We start from the raw sequence: 19,075 nt of genomic DNA, 5'->3' as shown, positions 1-19,075 counted from the left end.
TTTACACCAGACTGCTAACCGATCCACTAGATCAGTGGTCATCAACCCTGTCCTCAGGGCTCACCAACAGGCCAGGTTTGCAAGATAACTGAAATACATCACAGGTGATATCATTTGCTGCTCAGTGATTGCAGTATTCTAGTCTGCATCTCCCCAAGGTAATACGTAAAACCTGGCCTGTTAGTGGGCCCTGAGGACAGGGTTGATGACCACTGCACTAGATGAATGCGGAACAGATCTCCATCCATCTGTTTTTAGTGGATCATATTGGATGTTGGCAGGTGTAAACGGACACGTGTGCTGTTCCATAGAGGATTATCGAGGGTCCGATCGGGTCCACTGAAAAAACTGACAGACAGACCCGATTGGTTTTCTGGTGTGAAAGGGCAGGACTTCTACTTTTAAACGTTTAAATAGATAATAGGTGTGGTACATCTGCTAACTTTACAAACTTTATTCATATTAGTAGTTTAAGACTGCTTTCACACTGAGGCGCTACAGCGCTAAAAATAGCGCCTGTAAAAGTGCTTCTCCTCTCTCCAGTGTGAAAGCCCGAGTGCTTTCACACTGGAGCGATGCGCTTGCAGGACGGTAAAAAAAAAAAAAAGTTCTGCAAGCAGCATTTTTGCAGTGCTGTAGGAGCGGTGTACACACCTCTCTTAAAGCGCCTCTGTCCATTGAAATCAATGGGCAGCGCTGGCGGTTTTAACCATTTTTTGGTCGCTAGCGGGGGTTAAAAGCGTCCCGCTAGTGGCCGAATAGCACCGCTAAAAATAGCAGGGCTTTACCACTGACTCCCTCAACGCCTCAGTGTGAAAGCACTCTAAAGGAATTTTTCTCTTTTAAAAAGTAGAAAGCTTTACTGCGGGATGATTTACATCATGTGTGTGTGTGTTGTTTTTTTTTTTTTTTTTTTTTTCTTCAGAAACATGGCAATTTATTGTTTGCAAAGATTTCTGGAGCCAACACCATTTTCCCACAACATTTATTATTCTGAACACCACATATAGGTAGACATTGGAACACATCCGAAGGTTTTTACTTCATGCACTGCATGTGTAGAGTTATGCCCACTGGCATGACAGCACTAGCCTTATTTTGTCTAGTAATATGGGTGTGTGTGAGACAGTAAAGGCTCACACCCATATTACTAGACATGGTAACATTGTTTTCTGACTATTCACCTCTGATATATATACTTTTTTGAGTAGCAATGCACAATATGAAGTTACAATTATTGGGAATTTCATTATTGTTTCTGAATGATGTAAGTAGGAGTTGGCTGTTTGCGTTATAATTTGGTACCCTGTTGGGTGATATTTTGAAGTATGTTTCAGAATTTAGGGTTGCAAATCGAAATTTGCGAAAGCATAAGTGTAGAATATACATAAAAATGTAATGTTTTGAAAATCAACCCTAACATGTAATAAACTATTTTGAGCTAATCCCCACCCACCAAGAGTTCAGCTTTGCCCTTACCACTTTTTTTATACAGAGGGGGGTGGTGTCGACATACATGCATGCGAAATGAGTAAAGTGAATGGTATAGGAGGCATAGTTTGGTAGCTTGGAATGCTGTCTGAAATAGAAATGATACCTCAATATGAAATGTTAGTCTGTCAGTGGTTAATACAAATCATAGTTTTGAGTACTGATCTAAAACTGGTCACCTGCTTATTAATGACTGACAGAACCCCTAGTTTAGTTACTGGAAGGGGCCGGGTATAGATCTGTAGGAGAACCGGTAAGGGGGGTTAGGATTTAATCGTTGAGGAATTCAATTCAGAAAGAGCTTGGATATAATCAAATGAAGCCATAAAGTCAATTCAGTGTAACAGCTCTTAGCTTTTGACATAAGATTGTGAGAGCTTCTACTGGGCACTGATGGTTTATGAAGGTGTCATTAGAAATGGTGGGGTTTAGCTCAGGTCAGTCAGCTGTGTTTCAGGCTTTGTGTATAGAGTACACCCATCACCTTGGGGGGACTTTTAAATACGTTTTTTGGGTCCACCTAATATGACTTGCTTTGTAGGCCCCAGGGTGTCCAAACTTTTTTCAAAGAGGGCCAGATTTGATGAAGTGAACATGCTTGAGGGCCGACCATTTTGCCTGACATTCTTTGAACCATAAAATTTGGTCTAAATGTGTTTGTCCAAGCAATAATACACTGCCCAACAAGACTTCTCTTGCCTTTGTGGCTGTGTGTGGTGAAGAGATGAGCTTGTGCGTGTTATTTGGATGTATATATTTATTGTTTGTGGCCCCCAACGAATCCCTGAGCACCACTAAGGATGAGCTTGGGCGTGTTATTTGGGTATACCGTCTTTATTCACTTTTTAAGAGGGATGTTTCAGGAAAAAACTTAAATTTTAAATAAAGAACTGTGAAGCAAAATAAGGGTCAGTGTCCATTCATGCTGTATAATCAGTGCCCATCTGCAGCCTCACCACTGCCATGAATGCACTGTCGTGAATGCACTGCCATGAATACAGCCTCACCACTGCCTTGAATGCAGCCTGATCGATGCCCATCTGCAGCCTCGGAGGGGAGCGGAACAAGCGCCGACAGATTACATAAGGAGAATCTCCTGTTTAATCAGCGGCCTCTTCAATACAAAGTCCCGCCTCCTATGATGGACAGAACAGTCGCCCAATGCCAGCCCAGGAGATGGGACTTCCTATTAGAAGCCGCTGAGTAAACAGGAGATTCTCCTGTATGTAATATGTCGCCACTTGTCCCACTCCCTCCCTATCCCTTCCGAGGCATCGATAAATACGGGCATATATTTTTTGTGGCCCCCGCGGCATTCGGATTTGTTAAGGGCCACAAAAGATGGCCCTTAATCATAATTACCAGTGGGGCCATTTGAAACCGGAACACGGGCCGCAACTGGCCCGCAGGCTGGACTTTGGACATGCCTGCTGTAGGCAGAGTCTCTCAGCAGTGTGGTTTGACTATGACCATTCATTCAACATAAACTTTGGTTACACTCATTTTGTTAAGACTGAATTTGATAGTTATCAAAGGTAATTAATTTAATTTTAACTGTTAATTTGTTAGTTATCAAAGGTAAGCAATTAATATATGTCCTCGTTGATGAGCCCAGCAGATTTATTTTGTTGGGGTACTAGAGATTTAAGAAACCAATAGTTGCTTATATCCCAAAACTAACAGTGTGGTCAGGACATGGCTAAAAAGCACAAATTTACCCCCAAAAGGGTTGCATGCTCTTATTGCTTAACCATAATTAATTTATAAATGCTATTTTATATTCCTCAGCTGTGCATTTACCTGTTCCTTTAGGGCTCATGCACACAGGACGTTTTAAAAACTCCAGCTCTAAAAATCCCTGGTTTTTTTTTCACTTTTAGCCGCGTTTTTACATTAGTGTTGTTGCGCATTTTTGCACGTATTCCCTGCGTTTTTTAGCTTTTTTTCCCATTTAAAACACAAATGTGACCTGACGTGTTTAGACACGTTTTTTGGTGTATTTAGTTTTTACAGCTCGTTTTTACTGCTCATGGAAATACAGGCCGTTTTGTTTTTCTACTTCCCCTAAAAGCTTATGCCTCCAAACTCATCTGACAGTATGTGTGCATGGACACATAGGCTAACATGGAGGGGCTTTTTGAGGCAGTTAAAAAATAAAAATACCAAACGTCCTGTGTGCATGAGCCCTTGCAATGGCAAGAATTTACAGAAACTGCAATTAAAACTGTATAAGCCAAACAGCCAAGTAGCTTACATTTTTTTTTAACTTGTATTTGACAAACACCAAGTTGTGTCTGGTTGCTTTGTAAAACACCCTAAGTGTGTGTGTAAAATATATATATATATATATATATATATATATATATATATATATATATATATATATATATATATATATATATATATATATATATATATATATATATATATATGCCTTTGTCTTGCAGGGTGCATTTTTATTTTTCCAGAGGCTTTACTTCCTCTTTAAGACCCTTGGTGCCCAACGTGCAGCCCTAAGAGCCTCTGTTTAGGTTACAATTCAGCCATTAAAGAAACAAATACCTTTAGACTACATTACAGTATTTTTTGTTTTTATGGGACTCCTATTGAGAGAATCTCAATAGGAGAAATATCAGAAGTGGCACAAGTCATTTTTAAGAGCCTTATAGGGAGCAAAAACAAGACATGTAAGCATCGTTTTATTAAAAGGCTGTGATTTCTAGCAGGCATATGTAATAGCTCCAGTTTCTGACTGACCCCCAAAGCTTATTCTTAGGGCCCGTACACATGATCAGAAAATCTCAAGTTACATTTTGTCCGATGAACGATCTGCCGATTTTCTGATCGTTTAGTATGCTGCTTTTGACAGCTCCAAAATTTTTGTCTGATGTGACCACAACATCCAATTTTTCCTTTTCATTAGTACAGATTTTTTTTTTGGCCAAAAACTGAAGAGCAAGACTAGGCATGCTCAGAAATGAAAGAACACAAAAAACAATTCAACACATTACGTCACTTCTGATGTTTAATTCTGTTATATGAAATTTTTCTGATGGTGAGTAACCTTTTCACTTTCGATTTGAGACTAGCATGCAACAAAAAACTGATGAAAATTTGTCCAATAATCTGATGTGTGTACAAGGCTTTACTCTCCAACAAATTCTGTAGCATGTTTGGTCATGCATGGTCTCTATGTATTGTAGCTTATCTACAGCCTCTGACCATCTGCTGTATCATGTCTGCAGTCTCTGATCATTTCTTACGTGACTGTACTCTCTGACCATCTCCTGTTGCATGCTTGCAGTCTTTGACTGCTTTCTGTAGCATTACTTTCACTGAATATTATGTGCAGCCCTTTTGACGATGTTGGTGGCAGTACTTGAGGCCCTCTATATCTATGATATTGGCCACCAATGCTTCAGACACTCACATGATTGAAACTTGTGTTCTCAAATAACTAGATACTTGATGAGATGGTAGGTATTGTAACAGAAATTCTGCTAAAATGGTCCAGAAACACAACCATTGTTTCTTGGATGGGTGTCTATATAGTTAAAGTATAAAGGCAAAACTTTTTTTTTAGTTATGGATAGACACCTGTGTTTTTATTTCTGTCTGTGCCCCATTAGGGAGATTCTCCCTCTTTATTTGTCCTGCTTACCATTAACATTGAACATGAAAGTAAAAAAAAATCTGAAATTTTGGGTTGTCCCCAGAAAAGTAATAGAGGGAAAATATTTCAATGAGGACACTAGTTCTAGTGACCTGGGGGTCCCCAAGGCGAATCCCTTAATTTGCATGGATTTCCTCACTTCCTGTTTGGCTATGGGACAGGAAGTAAAGGGAAATCTCCGAAATGGCACAATAAACCTTACAGGTGTTATAACCCTCCCTATCTCTATCTTAAATGGGGGGGGGGGGGGTTTGCCTATTCTACTTTAGTGGTGAATGAATACAAGATTTAGGGGCAGTTCCCTTCTCTAGAGTCGAAACCTTTTTTTAGACTGTGAAGATCTTTTCTGTGAACTGTTGAATCTTGCTATTTATACTTCACTAAATTATACTGCTGTAACATTGGTCTTAAAGTAATAACAGGAATCAGGCATTGTCTTCATTGGAAGTGCAAATTTAATGAAAGTTCTGGTTGGCTAATGTGGGTCACAAGTCCTGCTTCCTTTTTTTTTTTTTTTTTTTTTTTTTTTTTTTATGATTTGACCCCAATATGTTCTGTGATGTGTCATCCATACACAATACCTGCTCATTATTTGAATGGGCTATCCTAATGCATTGCACAGTAATGCAACATCAGGGCACACAGTTCTGAATGGGCCCTCCATATTTCTAGCTTTCTTAGCAGTCCCTTGTTTGTGGATACCAGGTGCTTATGTAAATTCCTAAGAAATGTATCATAGATTCATCTCACAGAAATGAAACTCTTGCTGAGTAGATTTTCAGCATACGTAGACATGTTTTTAATGGTCATTTCCCTGTATTGTGAAATTTGCTTGTGATAGGATGCATTGCGTAATCACAAGTAGACTTTTTTTTATTGCTTAATGGTAGGCAGTAGCAGTTGTTTATGTTACTTGGAAGCCGGAGCGTTAATGTGAATTCATGTGGTTAGTATATTGGCTAAACTAAGTAAGTCACTTGAAATAAAACCTCCGTTTAGTGTTTCAGGGAATGAAGAAAACTTAGGAGCTCTTGTGTTTACTGTTCTAGGTTAAAACTGTCTCTAATGTGCAAGCTGCATTTGAGCCTATGAACTGTGGCTGGTGAAAGCAGCCCATGGGTCATTGCCTTCTCTGCAGACTAACAAGCGGAGCACATCCAGTAATAGAATACTGTGCACTATTGATTACTCAAACTGACTGTCTTTGGAAATGTACACAGTGAAGGCCATTCATCATTGCTATTCTCTCTTTGCAGTCTGAACAGGAACTCCGAATAACGCAAAGTGAATTTGACCGCCAAGCTGAGATTACTAGATTACTGCTAGAAGGCATAAGCAGTACACATGTAAGTTATAAACATGGACAATGGTAATAGGTTCACGTGATCTAACCTGTTGGCTGATATAGGTTTGCATTTAACTGTAGCTGCCCATTTTTCAGGGAAATTGAATTTGCTGACTCAGATTTTTGTATAACTGAATTGTTGCAGTTATAACTATTTGTGGCCAGATACAAATAACGTATATGTAAACCCTTACCTTGAAAAACAACCTATTGAGTTTAAATTAGAAATGAAAGACAAAACATTTGTGTATAGATATTAAAAAAACACTATAAATACCTTTCTTTTTTTGTTTTTGTTTCCCGTTTAAGTGATCACATAGTCGCTGTTCTCAGCTGCATAAGTAGCTCAGAGAGCTGGGGATGGAGAAGCAGCAGCACACTGGTCGTCCCAGTGAATGACTGTGCAGAGGTGGTTTGTCAGGACAAGTCTCATCATTGGAGGAGAGCACACTGAGTTCTCCGCACAGCTAGAGAACTGACTACACTGCGCTCTCATGCCTAATGTGGCCAGTTTATTTTTATTTTTTTCCTCCAGTACTTTATTTTCATCACAGGGTAACAATACAGAGATGACAGCCTTGTCCATCTTGTCCATTCAAGGGTTCATCGAGAGTGAGCTATGTTACATTTGCAAGGTGCGATTTCAACACAATACCCATCAAAGCTACGAACAAATAGTATATGCAAAATTACCCCTAGGGACTAAGCGGTCAGTCGTCTCTGTACACTGTTTTTATTTTTTTATTATTAATTTCAAGTAAGGAGAACTAAGTGAGGAAGGCAGAACAGTGGGCTCCCTGTGGTCAGTTTTTGATAGAAAAGCAGAGAGACTGGCAGGAACACCAGAGATTTCACACAATGCAAGCAATACAAAGAGAACAGGATACTTTTTACACACAAGTACATGATACAGCAGGCACATATCAGGAATATAAAATGTTAGGTTTACATACTCTTTTTTAAAATAAATAAATAAAAATAAAAGCTGATCTTCAACTTTTAGTGAAGTTTAAATAGTTTGTTTGGACCACAAGCTGGGCCAAATGAACTATTACCTTTACTAAAAGATGAACCAGCTGAGAGTGCTGTGTATACTGTATGTAGCATTGGCTACATACAGTATACAGTGCTGTGTTCTGGCAGCTGGATGGGAACTTCCCATCCCACACCTAGAACAAAAAATGAGTCGGGCTGAGGTGTAGGCTTAGTGTTCTATGAATTAATACAAAGCTTCCTCTGATTGGCTGAGGTGGGGGTGACATAGTCATCTGTCTGCATCTCCACTTCCGCCAGTCCTTAGAATACAAAGCTCCCCATGAAGAGCTAAATGCAGCTCAGATTCTTTTCAGGTGTGGAACGAGAAGTTCCCATCTCACTGCCAGAACACAGTATTGTATACTGTATGTAGCTAAGGCTACATACAGTTTATACATAGCTCCCAGCTGGTGCATCTTTTGGTGAAGATGATGGTTCGTTTGGCCCAGCTTGTGGCTCAAACAAACTATTTAGTCGCCGCTCTGCCTTCTGTTCTGCACCCCAGAAGGTGGTTTCCTAGATAGGCTGAACCTAACACAAAATCTATTTCTATGCACCAGATCAATTTTGCACACAAGCTATGTGTGAATTAGAGGCTTCTTTCTCACTACATTATATTCAGAACCCCAGAAACAGCCCTCTGAACAAAGGTTCACGTATGCTCTCTTCCAACACATGCCTGTATATCTTGATTTCTCGCACCTCAATCTGCCTTCAAGTCTCCAAGCAGCTGCAGATTAATTTCTGATTGTGTCTCATATAAACTTACTATTATGTAAATACTGTATTAGTCACCATTGGGATAGTTTTTGAAGGGTGCAGATCTGCATCTGTATACTTCTGTGCCTCCAAAGTTTTTGCATCTGTGACATCTGCTGTGCATTATAATATTTTTCACAAAAGTGGTGAATGGAGTTTCTTCTAAAGTTTAATTCATTATTTCATAGCCTCTAAGACCTCTCTTTGGTTTATCTCTATAGTCTCTATATGCAGTAACTTATTTCTGTGATGTGATCTCTAGATAAAATAACCCTTTGGACAGAAGTGTTGATCCATGGTGTGCTGGCGAATATGTTCACTTGTATATGCAGTAAAGCATGCTTGTTCTACTTACTGTGGAACCTAAGTGGTTAATACTCTGCGTTGTGTAAAAAGGCTGCTTTGGAGTCAGGCTGTACATGCTCAGTTTGGTGTGTATTGCTAGAGAGGTTTGTTTTTTTTTTTTTTTTTTTTTTTTTGGGAGAGTGTATGTGAGCTTGTCCAGACAGAGGGTCAGGAGCCCTGCAGCCTCATAGGAAGCTCATTGCAGTATGAAAACTCCTACAAGCTTCACCAGGAACTGATAGAAATCACAAGACTGCTATATACTGCTGAAGAGAAAAGTTATTTGGCAGTTTATATGTACTAAAATAATTGCATTTCTGTGTACTGTGGGAGACCAGATATAGTGAATGCAGGGTCCTGGGTTAACGCTTTAAGCAAGAGTTTCTCGATGTACCGACATTGGTGCTCATAAGATCTGCCATCTTGTGGCTGAAACATCCTCTTGATATTCTGTCACATGGAATTGTCCCCTTTTTCAGTGATAGGCTTTAAAGTGTTACTAAACTCACAACAGTAAAATCTGTCTGCATATACAGAATAGCATGCTTGTTATACTCACTGTGCAACTTAAGGGGTTAATCCTCTGCATTGTGTAAAAAGGCTCTTTGACACTATATGGACAGATCCTTCCCTCCTGCACTGTATCTTGGCAAGACCATATAATACAGTGAGAGTAGCCGTCCTACACATGCTCAGTTTAGTCTCTATTGCTGGAGAGAACATTTCCTCTTTCAGTTGAACTGTTAAGATCACATGATATTGACATTACACATGTGGGTATGTATACAGGCTGTAGTAGAAATCTCCTACCTGAACTCTCAGCACTGGACAAACTGTGCAGTTTATCATGTGACCGTGGTATACAGATTAGCAAAAAAGGTATGCAGTGGGGACGGAAAGTATTCAGACCCCCTTAGATTTTTCACTCTTTGTTATATTGCAGCCATTTGCTAAAATCATTTAAGTTCATTTTTTTTCCTCATTAATGTACACACAGCACCTCATATTAACAGAAAAACACAGAATTGTTGACATTTTTGTAGATTTATTAAAAATGAAAAACTGAAATATACACATGGTCTTAAGTATTCAGACCCTTTGCTGTGACACTCATATATTTAACTCAGGTGCTGTCCATTTCTTCTGATCATCCTTGAGATGGTTCTACACCTTCATTTGAGTCCAGCTGTGTTTGATTATACTGATTGGACTTGATTAGGAAAGCCACACACCTGTCTATATAAGACCTCACAGTGCATGTCAGAGCAAATGAGAATCATGAAGTCAAAGGAACTGCCTGAAGAGCTCAGAGACAGAATTGTGGCAAGGCACAGATCTGGCCAAGGTAACAAAAAAAATTCTGCTGTACTTAAGTTTCCTAAGAGCACAGTGGCCTCCATAATCCTTAAATGGAAGATGTTTGGGACGACCAGAACCCTTCCTAGAGCTGGTCGTCCAGCCAAACTGAGCTATTGGGGGAGAAGAGCCTTGGTGAGAGAGGTGAAGAACCCAAAGATCACTGTGGCTGAGCTCCAGAGATGCAGTCGGGAGATGGGGAAAAAGTTGTAGAAAGTCAACCATCACTGCAGCCCTCCACCAGTCGGGGCTTTATGGCAGAGTGCCCGACGGAAGCCTCTCCTCAGTGCAAGACACATGAAAGTCCACATAGTGCTAACAAAAAAAAAAAAACACCTGAAGGACTCCAAGATGGTGAGAAATAAGATTCTTTGGTCTGGTGAGACCAAGATAGAACATTTTGGCCTTAATTCTAAGCAGTATATGTGGAGAAAACCAGGCACTGCTCATCACCTGTCCAATACAGTCCCAGCAGTGAAGCATGGTGGTGGCGGCATCATGCTGTGGGAGTGTTTTTCAGCTGCAGGGACAGGACGACTGGTTACAATCGAGGGAAAGATGAATGCGGCCAGGTACAGGGATATCCTGGACGAAAACCTTCTCCAGAGTGCTCAGGACCTCAGACGGGGCCGAAGGTTTACCTTCCAACAAGACAATGACCCTAAGCACACAGCTAAAATAACGAAGGAGTGGCTTCACAACTCCGTGACTGTTCATGAATGGCCCAGCTAGAGCCCTGACTTAAACCCAATTGAGCATCTCTGGAGAGACCTAAAAATGGCTGTCCACCAACATTTACCATCCAACCTGACAGAACTGGAGAGGATCTGCAAGGAGGAATGGCAGAGGATCCCCAAATCCAGGTGTGAAAAACTTGTTGCATCTTTCCCAAAAAGACTCATGGCTGTATTAGATCAAAAGGGTGCTTCTACTAAATACTGAGCAAAGGGTCTAAATACTTAGGACCATGTGATATTTCAGTTTTTCTTTTATAATAAATCTGCAAAAATGTCAACAATTCTGTGTTTTTTCTGTCAATATGAGGTGCTGAGTGTACATTAATGAGGAAAAAATGGAACTTAAATGATTTTAGCAAATGTCTGCAATGTTACAAAAGGTGAAAAATTTAAGGGGGTCTGAATACTTTCTGTCCTCACTGTGTAGTGGTAGTTTAATGTGTAAAGAAGATTTATAAGCTGTGTGTACTGTGGGGGGGCAGAGGAACTATTTTCATATTACTGTGTTTAGTAACACTTTAAGTTGCTTCTGGTACAGACATAATAAAAGCCAGTGCTATCTTTTCTAGTTAAAGTTAGCAATCAGCATACATCAGAGGATATACAGTACACAAAAATCATAAGAGATGCGGTGCTTAAATGGCAAATATTGCTTGACAATAAACTTGTACAAGAACTAATGCAGTCCCTGTTCTAATTTGTTTCTGAACATAAAGTTGAGGTGTTGCAACGGTCTGTTTCACATGCAATACACCTTTTATCTAAGGACACCTAGATGCTGTGGAATTGAGATGAACACTCACTGGAAGCTTAGACCCCACAGTGTTAGAGGTCAGTTCTCAGTGATGCATCCATACAAGATTTATGAATAATTATTATTATACAGGATTTATATAGCTCCAACAGTTTGCACAGCACTTTATAACATTGGGGCAAACAGTACAGTTTCAATACAGGAGGAATCCGAATGCCATCCACCATAGGCAAGTGTAACTTTATAGTTAGACGGCTCACCCTGTGCCCACTACATATAAGGGCTCCCCTTTACCCTCCTAGATAGGACAAAACATGCCAGGCAAGCTGAATACCATATTGATCGCCGTATAACACACACTTTTTTTACCCTGAAAATAGAGGGTAATCCATCCCTGCGTGTCATACGTGGATATCTGTTTTTTACCAACAAGGGGCTGAGATCAGGCGGTCCGCCCCAGGTGCCACCTATTGGGAGGGTGTCAGGCCGACCCGCCCCAGTAAACTTTTTAAAGTTCAGAAAACATTACTGCCAGCCCTTTGTCATATACCACTCCTCCTGTGTCACTCTCAATGTAAATCTAAGCCCCTAAATCCCTCAATTATTGCCACGCGTGGCTGCTCGCCTCCTCGTGTGTAATTTTTGATTGGAGGAGGAGAGCGGTCACATGACAATGAAAGAGAGGAGAGAAGTCACATGACCGGGTCCGGTGTTAATGGAGGTATTTAGAAGCTTTGATTTACAATGAGAGTGACACAGGAGGAGCGGTGTATGAGAAGGGGCTGACAGTGTGAAGTTTTCTCTCAGTATAATGGCAGCGCTGTGCCAGGAGGCTGGGGGGGGGGGTTCTCCTGGGAGTGCAGGGGGGGGTATTTATAATGAAAGGGGGCTGTGTAAAGTTTTTTTTGCTGAAACTTCCCTCTTAAAGTTAAGGTACGTGTTATACGCTGATAAATATGGTATATAGATACTAAACATGGCTTTTGTGAGTGTTTTTTTTTTTTTTTTTTTATAATTTGTGTGTTTTTCTAACAGTTTTTTTTTAAATAAAATCTGTTTGAAGTTTTTCAAATTATAATTTGGTGTATGGTATAAGCTCTCTCCGAGCCGTATTCACATTATTATGCTTTTTTAACTTTTGTTACTCTGGATGTTTGATGGTATTGGAAGCGCACTCAAGCGCATAGAGTTGGTCTAATTGAGGCAAGTACACAGAAAAAAGTGGCATCTATTACCTGCTTGGTATATACTCTTATCTGTAATGGGTGCAGGGTATAACCAGGTCCATATAGAAGGATAAAGCCGCATCCTTACCTGTAGTTGGCACAGAGCAAGTCAGCTGTCACTCTAAAGTTATACTTAACTGCAGTGGATGACATCGATTAGTCTATACAATATTAATGAATGAGACATTACCTCTGTAAAACTGTGCAGTCAAAGCGTCGACTGCTGGGTGTTCATTATCTTCCATGGCATCTGGCTGTCCTTAGGTGAAGTGATGCATGTGAAGTGGAGTTGCCATACAATTACTTTATGTTTGGAACTGGGATATTATTCATTTTTATATAAAGCAATGTTTACTTGATCTATAAGCCTGCATTTTTTTATGACTTTAGTTCTATCTAGTTTAAAATAAAAGCTTCGCATTTATTAAAGCGCAACTCCAGTCAGAATCTTTCTTTGTCTTGGTTAGAGTGGGTAAATGTTGGGTTTTTATTTTTGGGAACCATTTACTGGACTTTTACTTCCTGTCCTGATGACAGGAAATTGAGTATATTTGCTGAGAAATGGTCCTCTGAAGTCCTGTTGGGAAGCAAACTGTTCGGGAAGTGTTAATCTCCTGGGTCCTCTGCAGCTCACCACAGGAGACAATATGGTCAGCTGAAGGAACCAGAGAGAACTGTGGAGGACCTAGGAGATTAACATTCTCCAAAAGTACTTGTTTCACATTGGACATTAGGGAGACCCATTTCCCAGAAACACAGCAGTTCAGCAGCTCTTTCAGAAGGAAAGGTTAAGTATTGTGTGTGTTAACTTTCAGATAAGTGCTTCCTTGAAACATAGTGTGACAGGTTTTCTTTAATGATACTGGAGAGTGAAAATTTACTTCCACAATCTTGCTGTAAAACTAGAGTTTTATGTAAAGTTCCACTTTTAATCTTTTTCCCTGGCTTGTTGGCCTGTTTGGCTAAGCCGGGAGATTTTCTGAAATGCAGCCAGGCGACATCAGGAGGGAGAAGAGAAATTCAGCAAAACATGTTCTTTCAAGGTGTACTCATTCGTATATGCGTAATGGAGCACTAGGTAATAATTTCATTTGAATTTCATTTATTCCAAAGGCACATCATCTGCGTTGTTTGAATGACTTTGTGGAAGCCCAGATGACCTATTTTGCACAGTGTTATCAGTATATGCTGGACCTTCAGAAACAGCTTGGCAGGTACGAAATAGCATTTCTTTGTTTTGTTTTTTACTTTAGAAAAGGCACAGATTAGCTATTCTGAATGTGTGTAAATTCATGTAAATGGAGGTACATTTAAATGCACGAGAAATTGTTCTGGGAAATGTAAAGTTTATCTATGTTTCATTTAAATGAAACAAATGCAGGAGGCTTATCTGAATGAGGGCTAACTGAGTGCAAGTGCACCTGGGAGAATCGATGCAGTCTTTAACCACTTCAGCCCCGGAAGGTTTTACCCCCTTAATAACCAGGCCCTTTTTTTGCAATACGGCACTGCGTTACTTTAACTGAAAATTCCGCAGGTGTGCGATCATGTACCCGAATAAAATTGATGTCCTTTTTTTTCGCACAAATAGAGCTTTCTTTTGGTGGATATTTCATCCCCTCTGGTTTTTATTTTTTGCGCTATAAACAAAAGAGCCAAATTTTGAAAAAAATATTTTTTTGTACTTTCTGCTGTAAAACATATTAACTACTTCCCGCCCAAGGTACGTCATATGACGTCCTTGACTTTGCACTGGGTATATCTGAATGATTTCTGAAGCTACAGGCATCATTCAGATATCGTCTTGTTCGGCCGGCGATTCCCTACACCATAGGAACGAACATAGGAAGTGGCTGTTCCGCCACTTGATCATTCTTAGGGGCGACGAGAGGGGACGCCCCGCCGCCCTCCGGTGCTTCGATCGGTGAGTCGGAGACGGGATCCACCGGCCCCGGATGGTGATCATAGGGATTTCCGGAGGACCAGATGGTCGCCGGAGTCTCTATGATCGTTCAGAGGCCGGGCGCGATGTTATGACATCACACCCGGGCTCTGCATTCACACGAATGGCGGCGCCTCCGCTGGGAAGCTGAGATCGTTTTATTTTTTTATTTTAGGCTTCCCAGCTTAGAGGTGAGATGTGGGGTCTTATTGACCCCATATCTCACTGTAAAGAGGACCGATCATGCCATATTCTTATTACAAGGGATGTTTACATCCCTTGTAATAGGTATAAAAGTGATCAATTTTTTTTTTTAAGTGTCAAACTAAAAAAAGAAAAGTAAAATTTAAAAAAAGAAATAAAAAAAATTTAAAGTGCCCCTGTCCCCGTGTGCTCGCACGCAGAAGTGAACGCATACGCAAGTCCCGCCCACATATGAAAATGGTGTTAAAACCACACATGTGAGGTATCGCCGCAAATGTTGGAGCGAGAGCAATAATTCTAGCCCTAGACCTCCTCTGTAACTCAAAACATGTAACCAGTAAAAAAAATTAAAAGTGTTGCTTATAGGGATTTTTAAATACCGAAGTTTGCCACCATTTCATGAGCGTGTGCAATGTTGAAGCCTGACATGTTAGGCATGAAACTGTTTTTTTTTTTTTTTTTTTTAAAAGATGTTCGAAAAATTGCTGCGCAAATACCAGGCGAGATAAAAAGTTACAACAACCGCCATTCTCTAGGGTCTTTGCTAAAAAAAACATATATAATGTTTGGGGGTTCTATGTAGTTTTCTAGCAAAAAAAGATGAATTTTACATGTAGGAGAGAAATGTCAGAATTGGCCTGGATGGGAAGTGGTTAAATAAAAAAAAAAATGTAAAAAATCTAAAAAAAAAAAAAAAAAAATATAAAAAATTTCTTAATCAACTTAGGCCAATGTGTATTCTGCTACATATTTTTGGTAAAAAAAATCCCATTAAGGGAATATTGATTGGTTTGTGCAAAACTTAGTGTCTACAACCTATGGGATAGACTTATGGACTTTTTTTTAATTGTTTTTACTAGTAATGGTGGCGATCAGCGATTTTTAGCAGGACTGCGGTGGACAAATCTGACACTAAATTACACTTTTTGGAAACCAGTGACACCAATACAGTGATTGGTGCTAAAAACAAATGCATTGTCACTGTATAAATGACACCGACAGGGAAGGGGTTAACATTAGGGGCGATCAAAGGGTTAAGTGTGCTCCTAGGGAGTGATTTATAACTATGTGGGGGATGGCTTAACTGAAGGAAGAGAGAGATCTGTGTTCCTGATTAGCAGGAACACAAAATCCCTCTGACAGAGGCAGACCGCCTTGTTTACATAGGCAGACCGCCGTTCTACCTCTCCAGTGAATGATCGGTGGGCCACCGGACCCGCTGATTTGGGTCCCGCTGAGTCCAATCACGGTGGGTGCGCGGCTCCAGCTGCGCATGCACCCCAGAGCCAACAGCAATCATGTACAGGTGATTTTGCGCTTAAAGGCTGCCCTACCGCAGTACATATATGTGGGGTGGTCCTTAAGTGGTTAAATTCAAAGTGTGGAAACACCGAATTTTGATTGGATACAGGTTATCTTCTGTTTATACACTTTGTAGCTTCTTAATTGGTAAATAAAAAAATATTAATTCAATGATTTCTGAAAGTATTCTCAGTTTTCAGCACTTTTTCACAAGTGCTCAAAACGTTTGCACAGTATTGTGTCATATGTGTAGTCCAGCAGAGAAAATGAAAACTGAAGATTATTCTGGTTGTGTTTTGCCTCCCCTGGTTCCTCCTTACTCATACACAACCCCCCTCCCTTCAATATCATGCTAATTACATTTTTATTAAAACCTTTTTATTTTTTGTTTCATGGTTCATATCTTAGTTTAGTTCCAGTGACAACATCACGGGGCCTCTGCAATGTGAGCATATCATGGCTGGTGGGAAGGGCCAGCAGGGTGCTGTGCATACTGTCCTGGAGACATTCCAGCACTCAGCCCCAATACAAACAGTAGGCCAACTCTTGGGAGGGGTTATGCCTATATTGGAATTTATTGAAGGATTCATATCTGTGTTTAGAGGTGTGGGTATTCCTAGGCAGGATGAATTTGCATGAATACTGCCCAAGGCAATACCCACATGTGATGCTGAGTTTCAGCGATTGAGAAAACTTAAAGGGGAGCTCCACCCAAAAAGGGAAATTCCGCTTTAATGACTTATCCCCCTCTCTTCTTGAAGAATTGCCACTTTTGAGGAGCAGAGGGGGAGCGGGTACCCAATTTTGACAGGTTTCTGCTCTACTGCCTAGCCGATCGGAAGAAGAAGTTCTCCTCCATCCGTCCCAGCACTGCGAGTGCATGCGCAGTTGGCACCCAGCTGTGAGGCTGCAAATTATCACAACTGGCTGCCCATAGCTGGCACCAAGGAAAGAAGACAGCGGGTGAAACCAACTGAGATGAGCACACCGCTGAATCGTGGGGCAGGTGAGTGGCTGTTTTTTAAAAGTCTGTAGCTACAGTTTTTGTAGCTGCTGACTTTTATTTTTTTCACAGGAGGCTGGACCTCATCTTTAAATCCAATGAATGAAAGGTGGGGCCAGTGTCAGTCAGGTTGGGGAGGAAAGGACTACATGATGCTGGAGTTTTTTCAGTTTAATAAACGAGGTGGACTCCCACTTTCTGTAGCTTCCGCTGTGGGCTGAGAAACTCGGTGTGCATTGGAATCCAGAGTAATCCGTTGTCAGTCATGTGACTGAGCTCTACTATCACAGCGCATTCTCCACATGTGCAGAGAACACCCGAACAGACACTGCAGGTTCCACATTTACAGCGTAACACGCATTGTATGAGTCATTGAGTGTGTCCTGTAGATAGCAGCATCCGCTCTTCACTTTAATAGCCCCCCAAGTGTGCATATTCTGTTTACTGGATTTTTGACTTTAACTCTAGTTCTCCTTTTCACACACAGCAGGTTAGGAGAAACTAAAAGTGTATGCTGTACAAATGTGAATGACCTAAAACAAAAATTATTATAGTTTGATGTATAAAGGGACTTTTTTTTTTTTTTTTGGTCAGATTCCTTATACTCCTAATGAAGAGTAATAAGCTTGCAATTAATTTACCATAGGTTACAGGTATTAAGGCATTCAAATCCTATCCAATTCCAATAAGCAAAAAATATAATATACAGTGCATCCAGAAAGTATTCAGTGCTTCACTTTTTCCACATTTTGTTATGTTGCAGCCTTATTCCAAAATGGATTAAATTCATTATTTTTCTCAAAATTCTACAAACAATACCCCATAATGACAACGTGAAAAGTTTATTTAAAATCTTTGCAAATTTTGTTATAATTAAAAATTAATAAAAAATTAAAATGCTCAATTCTTTGTTGAAGCACCTTGGGCACCAATTACAGCCTCTAGTCTGTTTGAGTATGATGCTACAAGCTTGGTACACCTATTTATTTTTCATACATCATAGGACAGAGAGTCAGGCTAATATTCATTACCTGCTGGGTTATACTTCGTTAGGTGAATGGACACTGGTAGACCAAAGGTCTTCAGACATGAAGTGATCCCCTATATAACCCTTCCCATACAGGAAGTACTTTAGTTTTTTATTAGTGTCTGCGAGGTGGATGGCACAGATGGTTTGAGCTCTCTGAGCTCCAGGTCTCTAGTCCCACAAACGATTCCAAAAATGAATTAAGGTATTGACTGATCGGATCCATTTGACACAGGCTTTTATGCTTAGATAAATGGTACCCGAGCCTCGCAAAGAAGACTCAAGATCCTGCAAGGTTTTGCCTGTAATGTGGCCTCCAGGCGCTGGACCCTGCGGAGAGGAAATCCTGGACACTACAGCGCTAAGGCATTTCCTGCAGGGTGCTGTACAGGTCCAAGGGAGTGGACCTTAAACATTAAAGGGTACCCAGTTCTTGAAGGTCCAAGTGACAGGAACCCGCAGTGGAGGGTGAAGATTGGGCCCTTACTTCCTAAGTGGCCCTGCGCCTGGATGGGTAAGTGAAACTCCTTGTTTTTATTATTGTACGGTGTCCCATTGATTGTTACAATCAGTCAAGCTAGCTAAGGGCTGGACACATGTGCGGTGACCATACGGGGGAGTTCTGGGCTAGCTGTGGGTGTTTTCAAAGTGTTCCTTTTTTGCCTGTGTCTGGCTGTTTTTTACCCGTATGATGGCGCACCATTTTGCCTTGGTTCACCATAGCGCACGTGCGTTTGCAAGAGTGCCACTGGGCTCAGCAGCTTGGCGGGCATGGCGCGCACGAATTTGCCGCACATGCGCCATAGCCTTTATCTGGGCACACGAAAATTTGCATTGTTAGAGCACAGTTAGCTGGGTTAGAGCACAGGATTGCCG

The 19,075-nt window shown here is 40.7% G+C and overlaps 1 protein-coding gene across 3 annotated transcripts in view; it reads left to right on the top strand.

The window, feature by feature from the left end:
• The window catches only part of SH3GLB1 (SH3 domain containing GRB2 like, endophilin B1), a 130,267-nt gene that overhangs the window by 85,879 nt on the left and 25,313 nt on the right, over nt 1–19,075 (top strand). For all 3 annotated transcript variants that reach the window (XM_073593196.1, XM_073593197.1, XM_073593198.1), the window contains 2 exons: nt 6,421–6,510; nt 13,835–13,935. In XM_073593196.1, coding sequence (XP_073449297.1) covers nt 6,421–6,510; nt 13,835–13,935 — 191 coding nt within the window. The remainder of the gene's footprint in view (nt 1–6,420; nt 6,511–13,834; nt 13,936–19,075) is intronic.

The sequence above is a fragment of the Aquarana catesbeiana genome, linkage group LG07 (assembly GCF_042186555.1).
Source record: "Aquarana catesbeiana isolate 2022-GZ linkage group LG07, ASM4218655v1, whole genome shotgun sequence".
Classification (NCBI taxonomy): domain Eukaryota; kingdom Metazoa; phylum Chordata; class Amphibia; order Anura; family Ranidae; genus Aquarana; species Aquarana catesbeiana.
This window is presented reverse-complemented; position numbering and strand designations above follow the sequence as displayed.